General features: G+C 37.7%; 1 protein-coding gene across 1 annotated transcript in view; it reads right to left on the reverse strand.

Annotated features, from left to right (window-relative positions):
- HEATR1 (HEAT repeat containing 1) overlaps nucleotides 1-16263 on the reverse strand; it is a 49501-nt gene extending 33238 nt beyond the window's left edge. The window contains exons 1-15 of the mRNA XM_060642897.3: nucleotides 16144-16263; nucleotides 15675-15848; nucleotides 14940-15156; nucleotides 13009-13150; nucleotides 11430-11531; nucleotides 10848-10988; nucleotides 9625-9836; nucleotides 9337-9470; nucleotides 7410-7512; nucleotides 6309-6419; nucleotides 5880-5997; nucleotides 4728-4835; nucleotides 2004-2099; nucleotides 1481-1569; nucleotides 204-415 (exon numbers count right to left, since the gene is read on the reverse strand). Of these exons, the coding sequence (XP_060498880.3) occupies nucleotides 204-415; nucleotides 1481-1569; nucleotides 2004-2099; nucleotides 4728-4835; nucleotides 5880-5997; nucleotides 6309-6419; nucleotides 7410-7512; nucleotides 9337-9470; nucleotides 9625-9836; nucleotides 10848-10988; nucleotides 11430-11531; nucleotides 13009-13150; nucleotides 14940-15156; nucleotides 15675-15816 (1927 nt within the window). The 5' untranslated portion in view covers nucleotides 15817-15848; nucleotides 16144-16263. The remainder of the gene's footprint in view (nucleotides 1-203; nucleotides 416-1480; nucleotides 1570-2003; nucleotides 2100-4727; nucleotides 4836-5879; nucleotides 5998-6308; nucleotides 6420-7409; nucleotides 7513-9336; nucleotides 9471-9624; nucleotides 9837-10847; nucleotides 10989-11429; nucleotides 11532-13008; nucleotides 13151-14939; nucleotides 15157-15674; nucleotides 15849-16143) is intronic.
- Between the last annotated feature and the right edge of the window lie 335 nt (nucleotides 16264-16598).

A 16598-nucleotide genomic window follows, 5' to 3' on the forward strand; every position in this document is an offset into this window, starting at 1 on the left:
AAATACCCACATTTAAGTGAATCTGTGCAGTTCAAATCTGTTGTTGCTCAAGGATTGTAGGTTTTTGATCTTAGATTTTTGATCTTAAACAATCTTGCTGACACAGAACAGAGCAAATGTGATTTCAAATAAGTTACAGCCAACATTTGTTGTTGTTTTAAGTATTTAAAGTGTTTTTTCTACAAGGCAACTGAATTTCTTACCTTCCTTCCAGCCCCTTAATATAGGGTGCAGAGAGCAAATTCCTGATTTTGATAAATATATAGCGATTTTCATCTCTGCAGATTCCATGTCATCATTGATGATAATCATAAACGGCAGCAGATGTACCACCACCTGATTTGACAAGTGATCATTTTCTTTCAGTAGCTCTTCCTTAATTAATATGTCTGCTGCTACCTCAAGTACCTTGTACCTAAGACACAAACAGATTTGGCTGAGAAACCCATTAGGAAACTTAAATTCAGCCCCAAATCATTGCATTGTCCCTGCTCAGCTGACATTATCCTGGTCTCAACAAACACATTATTCAGACACAGCCAACACAATCACTTAAAATCCATGCCAAAAGGTGAGTTATTTGGGAGAGCAATTTTAAACTAACTCTGTCAAATCTTTTTTTTTTGAAAAATCATTAGGCTAACTATAATAACATAAAACACGTCACACTATATAGAACTCCACTAGAAATCACAGACTCACTCATAATTTAAAAAAAATCTGAACACATACTATGTGGTAAGAACTAAATATGATGGATACAAAACAAAAACCTGCAAGACATGCTCTCTTCCTCTAAGGAACTTAGTCATTTTTCCACGAAAAAAGCTTAAATGCCAAAAATGAGCTCATCAAATAGTACAGAAAGTAACCATGTGCCTCTGAGCTTACTTTCATAAGTTCGTGTTTCATTATAAAGTAATACACTATCCCGGGAAAAAATAATCAAATAGAATTATATAAAGTAGAAAACTAAAACTTCCGGGGAGCCTGGGTGGCTAGTCAGTTAAGCATCCGACTTCGGCTCATGTCATGATCTCACAGTTCGTAGGTTTGAGCCCCACTTTGGGCTCTGTGCTGACAGCTCAGAGCCTGACGCTGCTTCCGATTCTGCGTCTCCCTCTCTCTCTGCTCCTTTCTCACTCGCACTCTGTCTCTCTCAAAAATAACATTAAAAAAATTAAAAAAAAAATAAACTCAAATAAAAACTAAAACTCCCTACTACCCTACTTCCCAGATTTCAGTATTATGTCACACATTATAGACTTTCACCATTTTATGAAGAAAAAATTTCAGAGAATAGTATAACGAAGCCACACAAATCCTAATTTTTTATATAATGCAAGAATTACATTATGATTCATTCCACTACCATGACCATATAACTAAATTAGAAAATGCAAACATGTAAATACAAAAAATGAAACAGATATAAGAATTTTGTCAATTCAAAACAGTATGAAGAGAAATGAATACATACCATCCCCTATTTTTTGAAAGTTCTGCTCTTCGAAAGAGATTTAGAAGATTTGAAACAGTCACTTCTGAACTAAAGTGTTGTTTAAAAATCTAAAGGGGAAAAAACGGCCATAAGTAAATTTTCACCTGCTTCAAATGCATACGGTACTTGTTAAATACACTTAAAAAAATAATGAATTGTAAAGAATTCGTCTCCCAACAGTCCTTGAACTATTTCAAGGCTTTATGAGAGCTATTTCTCAAAAGTGGCATTCGTGAGCCAATTTTCCACGATCCCAAGGTATATACTATCGATAACAATTTATAAAACACTTTTCCCTTTTGAAGAACTTCTATGTAATATGAAGTTGTGCAGTCTGATTTCTCCCATAAGCTTTCCTTAACCAGGCTTAAGTCTATGCTCTCAAGAGAACAAATTTCCAATGAAGGAATAATTTCCAATATATTCCTGCCTAGAGCAGAGAATCACATGAGGAGAAAATATTTACAAATTGTGTATTTCAACAAACAACAAATTCACTCACCTCAAAAGCATTTATAGCCGACAAAACAACATCTAAACTATCATCACCTAATCGGGTTAAAACAGCTTCTTTTATGAAAGACTCATCGACATTCTCCTAAATAAGAAAAAAAATATATTTAGTTGCTGCTAAAACCTCCTAAGATTTTACCCTAGATAGGAAGCTTGGTTTTGTGAAAAGCACTCCAGATTATTAGTAAGAAATACAGGCTCTGGCCTAGATGCAAATTCAAACACTCTAAACATACCTGCACTGAACTAGATAATCTCTGAAAGGCTTTTTTATTTTTTTGTTATTTTTATTATTTTTTTTTAATATGAAATTTATTGTCAAATTGGTTTCCGTACAACACCCAGTGCTCATCCCAACAGGTGCCCTCCTCAATGCTAAAGGGCCTTTATAGATGAGTAATTATTTGGTACAAACTTTTTCCAGTTTCTACTGAAAATATAATAGAATATATATAATCCAAATATAATTTTTGCATTAAGAAGTTCATCTTGTTAAATCAGAGCCTGGATATTGAGAGTGCAAAGACTCAAGAACCAGAACATCTAGGTTTAAATTCTGGCATTACCCACCTACCAGCTGTGCGACCGACTGGGTAATTTAACCTTTCCAGGCCTCACTATTCTCCTCCAGAGAACAGAGCTAGTAACAGTACCAACTCCAAAGAACTGCTACAAGATTAAACAATACACATCAGTGCTCAGAACGAGGCCTTTTACGTAGTAAACACTATTAAAGTCAGCTATTATTATCAAGATTTTTACAAGAGTAAGGACAAGCACTGCGAAGCCAGTCTGCCAAAAAGATTACTTTTTTTCATTTACAAAAGAAAATAAAGCACGTAATCATTCACAGTAACAAAAAGGTAAGATCGCAAATCAACCTAAGTATATCCTTATCTATGGGTGGTGAAAAAAATATAACTAAATAATGCTACAAAAAAATAATAAGGCACTCTGTTGGGAGATAAAACTAAAATCCCTAGAATTCACAAACTGAAGTCCAACTTTCACATAGCAAATATCACCAAAATTTTCTAAATAGCTAGCAAGTAGTCAAATATCCCAATCTGAAGACAGTTAACCATGCTTAAATCTAAAAGGTGAATGTGTACAACGGCCTTTACTGAAACACTAACCAAATCCAGAAGTGGACAGAAAAGAAAGGGATTAAAAGAAGGACAAGAACACCTTCAGATATAATATTAGGAGCTTCTAGGAATCCTTTTTTTCATTCTAGACACTGGGATCTTCCTATCACAATGAAGACCAGTATGCTATGGTTTAATTATCCAGCAAATCACTAACTATCAACACCTTGTGAGACGTAATTTATGCCAGATCAGAAATGAATCAAAGCTACAGATTATAAATTTGAGTATTACATCAACCATTTTTAAAGAAACATTCTTGGGGTGCCTGAGTGGCTCAGTTAGTTAAGCATCCAACTTCAGCTCAGGTCACATCTCACAGCTCATGAGTTCATGTCCTGCATCGGGCTCTGTGCTGACAGCTCAGAGCCTGGAGCCTGCTTCGGATTCTGTATCTCCCTCTCTCTGTCTCTCCCCCGTTCATGCTCTCTTTCTCTCTCTCAAAAAATACATAAGATAAATGTTAAAAAAAAATCCTCCCAGATCCTAATGTTGCTATTATTATTTACATATCATTTTAAAATGAAGTAACACAAAAATATAAAGTAAACCAAAAATAATATAAATATGAACCAAAAAATTTTAAGTCCACTATCACAAAGCCCTGCAAAACCAGAAAACTCAAATTGAAATGAATTTACTATGGTAATTATGATTGCACTCTGAAATTAAATTCTATTTGTGATATGAATCTGGCTCTAGCTATCATGAAACAAGTTCAAGTTCAGCATGTTCATACTACGGTGTGCCATGAGGACACTCGACTCTAGGACCACTTTTCTCTTCCAGAAATGTTCCAAATATGCAATAGTACTACATGAGAAGATTTAGATTATCACACAGATGAACACTCTTACTTTATAGTAACTACACTAAATGTCTACACCAGTTAACCCTTCAAACTCATGACTTGACAACAATGTAAAAAAAAATTAGTCCATTTGAAAGCCAGAGAAAAATTTTAAAAACATAGTATTAGTGATAAGCTCAAACAGCAAAAATTGTGACAGAATTGTTTGAATGGCTGAAGCTCAGAAAATACTGCTCCATTTCAGTTACTGCAAAGTCTTGGTAAAATACCATTTTGGCATAAAGACATTATTTACAAATTAAGTTAGCCTTCATACTTACTATTCATAGCCACCAAAATCTGAAACAAATATAACCGGAGGTACTGAAATCACGGAACAGTGTTCCAAAAGCTGTCATTCCGATGTCCCCAAATACACTCATGTTGAACTTAAGAGTACCAAAGTCAAATTTCAAAACTACAACATTCTCAGATAATTGGTGAACCTCTGTAAATGATCTAGAAATCGTAGTCTGAAAAACACTGAAGTAATAATCTGCAATGTGGAAACATGAATATAGAGGTTATTAGAGCATGGCTGCTCTAATAAATGGTGGCTACTGGCATGTATGGTCCAATGTACTCTCTGTGATATTTACCCTATGCCTGTAATTACGTAATATCAATTGTAGTTGGTAAGTTCCAATTTCCTCTTCTAGAATTACTGTTCATTTTAAGGATAAAAATATCACAAATGAAGCTATCTGAAACAAACCTCTGATGTCTTCATGATATTTTTCAGATGATTAACAGCCAGAAGTCTCACAGGAGCAAGTGGATGGTTCAGACTGAGCATCAAAGACGTATCAGAATCTGCTAAAAACTACAGAATTCATCACAATCACCAAATGATTTCACCATTAAATCTGAGCATCTGATCAAGAATAAAAACCAGAGAAAACTGCCCTAAAATGCCCAACTCATTTGGTAACAACCATCTAAATCCAGAAACCAAGAAGTAAAATCTTTGTCTCTAGAACGTAATATGAGTTACAACAGATGAAAAAAATGAGCATTGTAAATGTTGTGATTTTGAGAGTACACTTGTGTCTATGTGTAGGTTTATTTAGTGAAGCAATTCTGTGAAGTAACTTTGTATTCATTATATGGATCTAACTTCAGACTGAGAAACACCTGAAATAAATCAGTGTATTAGCACCTAAATGAAAATATGAATTAAAAAAATTGGTCACTGAACACAGAAAGCAATTCACCTAAATAATAAAACAATGACAGTCAAATTAATGACAACTTACCTCACTTATGTAAAAAGACTAAAAAGGAAATCTATTATCCTAATATTGGAAATGAAACTAATTAAAGATGAAGGTCTAATTACAAAAGAGAAAAACCTAAACAATCACATTTCTCCTCATAACGTTTATTTTCAAGGCTAACTGTAAAAACTGCTCAAATGTCTAACTTCTAGTAGAAATAGATCGATCTAGGGTGAACTGACAGGAAATTTCTGAAGTTCTAACATGATCATGAAATTAAAATCTGCCTCCCTTATTCTCACCAGTGACTTGAACAGCTTCATGTGGCTAGTGCACACATAGCAAGAAAATAAGGACACACCGGAAACCTGAGTGAAGCCCCCTTTTGATGACTGCTAATAACATTTCCAAAAAATACTTTACCTGAAAGAAGTATCACATGCAGTTGTTTACATTGTCATGCCTTTTTCCAACAATTCAATGCATAACTGAGTTGAGGCCTCACAGCCTCCCTTCAGGGAACTAGGGAAACTGTACTAAATCTCACCTGTCCACGAAAGTTGCAAAGAAAGGAGTGAACTAGCCAATTTATCTCCAGAATTCCTTAAACATACCCATAATTGTAGTAATTCCTCCGAAGAAAAACTTACCTGATACTTTCCTCCACTTGTAGAAAGAGAGATAAACTGATGAAAAAGCTCCTGTTTTTTGAGATCTGTAATTTCTTTTAGGCGTTCCTCTAATACAACATCTAATGTTCGGGGATATCTGGGAAGAAAATAAAGAGCTAATTATTCTTAACGAAGTCACTAACCACACACATGATACGTGTATAAAAAAGATACAAATAAAACCTTAAAAGTATTCCAACAGTAACATCTCTCTATACAAAAATGGCCCCTATTTCCTATATGAAAGTATAGGTCAAATACACTTAAATCCCATACGGGTCTTCCTAAAGGTGGGGGGGAAAACCAGCCTCTTTACAATTCATTCCCTATGTTATGATGTGACCTGTGAATCTTCTTTTAATAAAACAAGACACACACATTCAACAAGGGCAGAAACACACAACTTACTTGCTTTCTAAAAGTCTGATAAGTGGAAGAAACTGTTCGTTAAGCAAAGATACTTTATCAGGACCGATTTCTTCCTGTGAACTATATGAAATATACTCTTCAAAAAGAAGGCTGCAAAACAAAACAAGTATCAGCAGACATGAGAGCTACTATTTATTGACCACCCATTATATTTTAGATGCTTCAGAAATACTTCTGCCATATTTCCACAAGGTACCAGTCATTCTTATTTTACATATGCAAAAACCAGGGCTGAGAACTCTTGTAATCTGCCTGCGATCAGAGGACAGCCATCGCAGCCAATGCTCAGCGAGCCCTCCTGTGCCATCAACAGTAGAGCAGGTTCTCAAACCCTGCTGGGCTCCGGGGCCCACACTCTCAACAGTACTTCCCACGTCTACTCTCATTTAATCCACAAGCCAATTCCGTGAGCGAGGGGCACGAATGACACACAGCAGCAGACAGGCCAATGTTACACAACAGCAAAACCAGATCCAGGCAGTCTGACCTTCAGAACTTACTACTCTACTCTCCTGGAAATGAGAGAGGAAGGATTCAAGCCCATGTCTGACTGTAATGCCTACATTCTTTTCACTGTATCAAGTTGCCCTTTAAGTGAAAAAAGAAAATGGGAGACTGAACTATCTTTACAGAAAAGAAAAGAATTTTCACTTCACACCCTCCTTATTAAGTTTCTAATTGATATTTACTAAATACTAACTGTGATGCATTGTTTCAGGCATTTTGACGCAGTTATTAATAGGAATCTCAAATCAACCACTAGTTCCATGTAGCTATAACCCAAATTTAGCTTAACTATTAACTTTCCATAATCCCATTTAAGCATTAAAAACAAATTACTTTTTCCTTCTACTGCCATAATTATTACACTAAGTAATTAATGAAATGATATGGACAAATCAAGAAATGCTTACTTTTTCCTTCTACTGCCATAATTATTACACTAAGTAATTAATGAAATGATATGGACAAATCAAGAAATGCATCATAAAGAGTAACTGGAAGACTGCTACCCAACTCTAAAAAGTATACTAAGCCCCAAAGATACAAATCAAAAGCATGTCAGAAATAATAGCTTACCTAGCCAGCAAATGGTCTAAGTTGTTCTTCAGTGATATATTTGTAAGTATAGCTTCTAAATGTCTCCTGTAGATTTGACCATCTGTCCCTTCAGTTTCTTCTCCTTAGTATACAACATAAATTAAAATTGATGGGGAAAAATTCTTTTGCACCTACGTTATTAAATTTACTTACAGCACAAAAGTCTTCTACGGGAATCATTTTAAACCACATATATTGGTATCCAGCTTTTTACCTGTTTATAAAAGTGTATCTCACCTAATCAGCTATGTATATTTTTTACATTTTTGTATACATTACCCTCACTTATGCTTTACCTGAAATTCTCTACATTTTTAAAAACAAGTTTTCCATGCCTTATTTATAAAACAGAGGTCCAAAACATAGTTGTGCCAGGTCATATTACAAGTGGTTGAAGTTGGGACCCAAGCCTAGAGCCCAGTAAACTAGCTCTGAAAGCAGCTTGCATCTTGATGCGCCTTACTGAACTGAGCCATCATCTTCTATTCCACATTTACTGCACATATATTACCAATCAGCTGGTAGCCCTGCCTTCAAAGATTGGGACCACATCACCACCAGAATAGGAAAAATATACTTTTATACATGCTACTCATATCTCTGACACATACCTAAACCAAGATCCGGTTAGGCAAAGCTCATTTTCCAATAAACTGACACACTTTAGAGATGTCTTCCCTAGTATGTTTTTCTTAGTCTAAGTGGCAACAGGACCAAACATTTCTTCTTGTACTTCTCTATTTATTGAAAGATAAAAAGCATATAATGGAAATAATCATTTTTAATAACCGTTTTTACGGCTTCTTAAAAATGTGGTTTTTTTTGGGGGCGCCTGGGTGGCTCAGTCGGTTGAGCGTCCGACTTCGGCTCAGGTCATGATCTCACGGTCCGTGGGTTCGAGCCCCGCATCGGGCTCTGTGCTGACAGCTCAGAGCCTGGAGCCTGTTTCGGATTCTGTGTCTCCCTCTCTCAGTGACCCTCCCTCGTTCATGCTCTGTCTCTCTCTGTCTCAAAAATAAACATTAAAAAAAAAAAAAAAATTAAAAAAAAAAAAAATTTTTTTTTTTTTTTAACATTTATTCATTTTTGAGAGATCGAGACAGAGCGTGAGTGGGGGAGGGGTAGAGAGAGTGAAAGAGACACACAGAATCCTAAGCAGGCCCCAGGCTCCGAGCTGCCAGCACAGAACCTGACATGGGGCTTGAACTCATGGACCGTGAGATCATACCTGAGCCTAAGTCAGACTGAGCCACCCAGGCGCCCCAAAATTTGGGTTTTTTATGTATGCGATTTTCTTGGTCTCTCATGTTCATTGACTCCAAGGAGAAAAACTTTTTTGGCAACTGAGTATTTGTCATACATGAGTTATTGAAGTTCATTAAATATCTAAATGAGAAGGGAAAGTTTTACTGGGTAACATATGTTAATCATTTTAAACTAATTCCATAGCCTTTTTAACCAAGAGATTGTTTAAAAACACACATTAGAGGTTCCTGGGTGGCTCAGCCGATTAAGCATCTGACTCTTGGTATAGGCTTAGGTCACAGCTCATGGATTATGGGATTGAGCTCTGTGTCAGGCTCTGCGCTGATAGCATGGAGCCTGCTTGGGATTCTCTCTCTCCCTCTCTGTCCCTCCCCTACTTGTGCACAAACTCTCTCTCTCAAAATAAACAAACATTAAAATAGAACACACATTAAAAAGACACACCAGAATTCTGAGCATATCAATTAACAAATATCTCCTTCAACCAATGTACTCCCACCTCAAATGTTTTTCACATTAAAAAAAAAAATTACACAAAAACAATTAGCAGAAACTTGAAATATCTTACAGATATTAACAATTTTAAGAGAATCAAATCTTAGACGTTACGCTTCTGGACACATAATATACAACCACGAACCTGTAATATGATTAACGATGGAGACGACCAGATGGGGAAGCATGTAACGCAGAAGAGGACTGATATCATAGACTTCAGAAATCCCATGAAGTATTGTAATAAGATCAGGAACGTTACACAAATGAGGAAATGGCCTTTGAAGAAACAAGTACATAAAATGCTAACTTCAAAAGTCAGATAATATATAGCAATTTAAAAAAAAGTATACAATTTATCTTTGAAAAGAATTATTCAAAATACTTTCATTCTCCTGTATTTATCATCATTTCCCAATTCAATCGTACATACTTTTTCCCAAGGCTCTCTGGCTTCTGTCTCTGCATGAGCACTATCAAGCAACCTAATCCATCCTTGATCAAAGAAGGAATTTTGGTCAACGTTTTGATGATCTGTGAAGCCAACGAATTGACGAAGGTGTCCTCCATTGTCACTTTCACAGAAATCTGACATATTATCATGTATGTTGCAGCTCTGTAATCTGGTAAAGATGATTTCAACCCCTAAATATTTTTTAAGATACAAGGAAAAATGATAAGCTGTATCTTTTAACTTTACTTAAAATGTTACTTTACCTTGACAAATTAAAAATGCCATAAATGAGAGATTAATACTACCTAACGTACGCTGAAGAGTCAACAACTCTTCAGAATTTAGCCTCTTTTCCTGAGCACACAGAGATGAGGTTAAGTCTCTTGGATGAGAGGAGGGATCTCAGCAGGTCTCCCAACTTGAAAATCCACTACATATGCTAACAAGGGCCAACAGGCTCTTCTTTTATGGGCAAACACCCACCAGTGTAAAGGAGACTTCAGAGACAAAGACAATAGGGGCGCCTGGGAGGCTCAGTCGGTTAAGTGTCCGACTGCCTCAGGTCATGATCTCACGGTCTGTGAGTTCGAGCCCCGCATCGGGCTCTGTGCTGACAGCTGAGAGCCTGGAGCCTGCTTTGGATTCTGTGTCTCCTCCTCTCTTTCTGCCCCTCCCCCACTCATGCTCTGTTTCTCTCTCTCTCTGTCAAAAATAAACAAACATTAAAAAAAGAAAAAAACAAAGACAGTAATTTTGGGACACCAGCAGGAAGTGAAAGCAGTACCTAAGCAGTACCTCCACAGGGAATCTGGGAGGGTGGTAGGTAGGCAACAAGGCACCTGGGAAGAAGAAACACTGAGAAGTGGAAGTCACTGTAAAAAGAGTAAGAGCATATGCCTTGATGGAGACTTTCTAATCCATTCTGCTTCCAGTGAGTCAAGATGACTGCTAAGAAAACAAATCTGAAAGGTAATGGCAGGGCCAAATAGCCAACATTTATTCTTAATGAGCCCTAAATAAGATCCCACTTTTGCAAGTTTTTAAGACAAAAAAGTCAGATTTTTTACCTAAAAATTAAATCTTGCCAACCATCTGAATTATGCTATCTACTTAAAAATTGTTATGTCTAAGTGAAATTTTCATAAAGCCAGGAAACTCCTTCAAGTACAAAATAATCTACTTCACACACGAGCAGGACCAACCTTTTGGATATATGGAAATAGCTTGGCGACTATATTATCCAATACGCCCTCAGCAGTCACTAGAGCAGACACGATGGTAGAAGCATAGAAAGTTAAGAGCACTCTCAACTGAGCTGAACTCCCAGGATACTCAACAAAAACCTACAACAAAAAAACACAGAGCACAGGTTTAAAAAAAAAAAAAAAAAAAAAAAAAAGCAAGGCCAATTAGATAAACATATAAGAATGTTTACAGCTCCCCTCAACTGCTTCAGACTGACATTTTTATGTTTACCATATACAACATTAAATACACAAATGCAATGGTTCAATTAAATATGACAAGAATGAACAATCCTGACTTCTGATCCCCTCTCAAACAGTCACTGTAAATAGAATTTGACAAGAAACAGAGTAATTTATTTTTGTAGGAAAACACCTTTTGTGACGAAAGACTGATTCAAGCTGCTCATGTTCCAGAACAGTAGCTCGCTTAACAAAAGGAACTTCTTCTAAGTACAGTTATCAGGGAATGCCTTTCTTCACTCAAAGCAAGCAATCTTTTAATGGAATCAGAGAGTCAGGGAACCAGATACTACTCACCTTCACAGATTTTGTCACCAGACTACAAATGAAATCCATGAATCCAAGATCTTTGTAGCAGTGGGTAATCAAAGTTCCCCTAGCTAAGGGCACTCCATGTTGCTGTTATAGACAGAAAGAACCAATAATCATTAAGGATATTGATCAACTGATCATTTTTTAAAGTACCTACCACAGTACAACTTTGTACTGGTGCAGTTAATACAAAATACAGTCTCTCCATATAGCTGGTGGTAGAGAGGAAATGAACATATAAAATTGTGCAAACTTTAGAAATCCAACAGAGGTCAGCAATGGGGGTAGAGGTACTCAGTGAATACTGCCTACTTACCATGTGTTGCATTTTCATATGTATTTATCTAAATCTGGATTCTCTAGATTCTTAGGAACTCTACTAGTTAGATTGGGTTTTTGAGCCCATGTGCTGTGGTTGTCTTTGCTTTACAAGAACACTAGTAATAGAAATAGACTAGGAACCCAGAAACCTTATACTGCTATTCCCACCGCTTACATCACGCATGGCATGTACAGGGTGCTCAATAAACACTGAATAACTAAAAGAAAGGAGAATCTGAAGTGAACTTTAATAGGTGAGTGGAGTTGCATACCTGAAACAAATGTGTCTAGAGAGCATCAGCGTCTGTGTGTAGAGTAGGGGAAAAAAAATGACCTTGATGTTATATTAGCAGAGGGAGTAGTTTGGTAAGCTTTATTATGGGTTGTCTTTCTCTTCTTGAACACTCATTGGTTCAAGTGCTTTACATCCAAACTCTTAAACTGTACTTCCAATTAAAAATTCCCATTCCTTTCTTTTTACTAATTCTGATCACTGACCTCACTATCATCACACATCAAATTAACTCTTTTCAAGGTCCCACAGTCTGTTAGTCTACTTTTGCCCCATCTGTGCTCCTCCTAGTCTGAATTGCCATACTTAATATTCAGTAAAATTCTTGTCAACATAAATGTACTTTCTTCTACTGTATGTTGCAAACAAAGTGAAAATGGCCAAATCAGTCATTTTATCACAAAACCATGCTAACTGATCCTTACCAGACCCTTCCTGTAAGGCAACCATCCTTTTAATCATCTATAGACTAAATGATAGCATCTTTTTTTAATCAATTTTAATAATTTCCTTAAGTCCATCATCCTTATCCTTTTAATTTTTTGAAGTATTTTTCTTTTCTTCACCTCCAATTTTTTTTTAAAGCAATTCAGTTCCAAGATCTAAAATGTCAGACAGTAGTGTAGTGGAAAGATAATAAACTTTAAAATCAGATCTAAATTCAAATCTTAACTGCCACTTTATAGTTATTTGAACTCGGGCAAGTAATTCTCTTAGCCTGTGCTCATCTGTAAAAATAGTTTTGTGAAAAACCAAGATAATATAATGAGAATTGCCTAGCCTAATGTCAGGTGCCAAGTAAATGCCAATTTCAACTAGAAGTTAGGAAATAAAAGTGATGGAGGTAACACTTGGACTACCTGTAGGAGCACTAAGGACTTCATTTTTTCCAAATTGTATCCCTTAATCAAGATCTGTAATGATTATAGACACGTCATTCAACAATCATACCTTCACTGGTGACAACCAAAACCATTTGTGCTTTGGATTATTAATTTTCAGAAGCTGTATAACCCGTACAAATATTCTGGTCTCGTGGTATGGTAGAACACAAGCAATGAGGCTATCTTGATTATAAAGATGGATATGGAACCTGGGGGGAGAAAAGCAAGCGATTTGAAATGACATAAAACCTGCAAACACATATTTCCTTCCATGTCCAGATTCTCTATCAACGAGCTAGAACTACTCAGAATTAAGTATCAGTAAAAACAAGTACATGACGATACGCAAGATAAAGAGCACTAAGTGACAAGTGTCTACTTTGCATTAAAGTACTTCTCAACAGAGTTCCGTCAACTCTTACGCAGTAATAGTTTTTACTATTCAATATAAAAATTTGCATCCCATTCACTTTCTCTCAACTTAAAAAAAAAAAAAAAAAAACACTATTATTAAATTAATGTAACTATAGGACCACTGTGGTCAAATCAACAGAAAACCAACTGGTCAACTAGGCAGCAATGCTCGGCTCCTCTCCATGCTCTAAAGTTCAGCTTCCTCAGCTTATCAGAATTCAAAAACCAGAAGACTAAAATCACATTACTTTCTCTGAATTAGAATAAATTGTCAGACTACAACTATATATAATTTGTCCCTAAACTTCACACAACTCTGTATTGGTCCCTCTACCATAGTGAGACAGGCTCATTAGCCACATCAGATACATTAAATCCTTTCTAGCCTTGAAGACCTAGCTCAAATGCTTCCGTGTTCAGGATGCTTTTCCTGATTCTCCCAGCGAAGTGATTCCTCTTATTTCTATTACACGCTAAACTTATTCGCCAAGATGCTACTTTCTTCGTGAAGCTTTCCTCAACTACTTCAGGCAGCACAACAGCCCCAAACTTTGCATACACCTTTACTTCAAAACAATAACCAAGGGCAGCCTATTTAACCTTGTGTTGAATCTAATGTTTACTTAATAAATAAGTTACATGAATAAATTAAAAAAAGTACTCCTTATGCTAATGATCCCAGCTAATGCTGGGGGGAAGGAATTAAGTGCTAGAAGAAAAAGGGAAATATTACAGAATTACTGTTCTTTGTCTGATGACTCTAGTGTTCTGATCATCAGAAGACCCAAGTTAAACTTACGTTTTCTTAATGACTCACTTGCATCCAGAAGGGAAATCACTTTACCCCCATGTCTCCAATTAATGAAATAAAGCTCTTTCTACTTTTAAAACATACAACACACGGCAGAATAAACAAAAGTGTGTAAGCTGTGATGTGATGCCAATTCAGTGAGGAAATAAACTTGAATATCCTTACTGAGACAATTTCCAAAGAGTCAAACCTTGGAAACAGTCTTGTATCTCAGATCACTAGTTGTGTGACTAGGTAAGTTAACCCCTCTATGCCTCAATTTTGTAAAGTGTACAATGGGGATAACACACGTACCTTCCCGTAGGAATGCTGTGAGCATTGAGACGGTGCGTGCAAAGTGCTTACCACAGAACCTGGTATGTAAATGCTCAATGTACATTAGCTATTGTTGTTTTTCTTAAGTTACGGTATTTTAGAGGATACTGTTTGCTTCTTCCCAAAGCACTGGTTTTGTTATTTTGGCAAGAAAGAAGTTTAATAATACCCTTTGGCCCAAATATGCGGTAACAGTTTGTAGTGGCAAAGCGATGTGAGCTCCTTGGAACTAATACAGTTGGTCTATTAACTCAAGATCTCCAGTAGTTGTATTTCTGTCAAAAAAAAGGAGTTTAACAGAATGGCATGCTTATCTCATCTTACAGACGTCGTGTTAACCTCTTCATAGACCTAATTTCTCAGCTTTAAATTGGCTTAAGTGTTCTCGTTACCTAATTTTTTAAAAAAAAAGATCACAGTTCTTAGCCCATAGTTATTTCTGTAAATTAATTTGTTACCTGTGAATCAACCACTCCAGACACTTCTGTGCTGGCTTCAGCAGGAAGTAAGGGGACAAGTGAATAAGGAATAATGAAATGTTTTCATCCAGCTCTTTGTTCACTGCTTTGGTCTGAACGCTGCGCTCCAACGTTTTTGCCAGCTGGCTGAACAACGGTGCTTCAAACTGCTCAAAGGAAGGATCGATCCCAAGCAGCTCTTCCAGGCCAGTGCATCCTAGGAAAAGGACGGTTTATTTTTAATAATTCTTTGCAAGCAAACTCAGTTTTACTTGTCCCTAAAAATCTTGTATAACCTGTAATACAGTCCCAAACATAGATTTCTAGTTTTCAACATAAAAAACAAATCGTCTCCCCAACCAGAACAGAAAGTTCTGCCTGGCAGGTACCATTCTTTAAAAAAAAAAAAAAAATCCCTTGCAATAATCAGGCCAGTTCCCATAGGAATTGGGAAGACTCCTCCTCGACCCCAGCCACGCCTCCAGCCTCTTTCTGACTGTCCACTCCACACATTAGTCAACCTCCCAACCTTTGTCTCTTCATCTGTGAAATTCAGATACTGCCACGTTTCAAGCATCAAGCACATAATTATTCGTTATCCTCTTTCTCTGAACAACATAAGTCAACAAATTGGAAACTCTTAACGGAAGAGGGAGGGTCAGAAGAGAAAACAATACAGCAACATCCCCAAAACGGGTGCTTCGAAGACCTTTTCTTAATTAACGGGTAGCTCACCAATGGCAAAAGCGGTGTCCCGGTCGATGGTGGCCGCTTCCTTGGGGTCAAACAACAAAGAAGCAACTTCATCTCTCGATAACAGACTGCGGTCACTCTGAGGGAGGGCGAGGCGTTGGAGTTGCTGGGCTAAGGACGTCATCTCCCACGCAGGCGGATTTCTAAAAACACAGGCTAAAAAACAAAGACACTGTGAGAAGTCTCTAGAAAACCACAGGTGGCTGAACCACGAGCCTCTAATGCCTCGCATACAAGTAACTTTCTTCGCATTCAGCGCCGTCACGGACACACAGCCGGCTGCCCCGGGACTCACGGACCCCAGGGTACAGACGCCACAGCAACAGCGTTAACGCAGGTTCCTGGGGCCGCGCCGTGGCTTTCTTCAGCCCCGACCACGCGAGACTCGAAAACCCGCGGACACCTCACCCTCCCTTGGTACACCGTCTACTCCCCTGCAGCTCCTGCTCACCGAGAGCTCGAATTCGGGACGCAAGTCCGGAGTGACCAACCAGCCTTCACAGCAGTACCCACATGCTACCAAAGCGGCCGGCTCTCGCCCGGAAATTCGAAGCATGCTTCACAGGAGCTTCCGGTTTCAGGCACTACGGCAAGAGAAGAGGTACAAGCTCGCCAGAAGTACGATACGATGGCTCCGCCTCCCTGCGTCGAAGCCCCGCCCCTTCGCCGTGCCAGATTTCAGGCTCTGGGTCTGGGTTGAGTCCGGCTCCTGTGCTGGGGCTGGCGGTCCGCGCCCGGCTTTGTGCCTTAGGGTTTCATTCTCAGGGCTAGCCTTTTGTGAGCGTTAGGGATCTGTAGCTGGAACCATTCATTCAACATACATTTATCCAGCTTTCACTGTGTACCAGCAGATTAGCCAGCGGTTAAGAATGTGAGCTATGAAGTCACGTTGAGTGAGCTCAAATC

Source organism: Panthera onca, chromosome D2, assembly GCF_046562875.1.
Source record: "Panthera onca isolate mPanOnc1 chromosome D2, mPanOnc1 haplotype 2, whole genome shotgun sequence".
NCBI lineage: Eukaryota > Metazoa > Chordata > Mammalia > Carnivora > Felidae > Panthera > Panthera onca.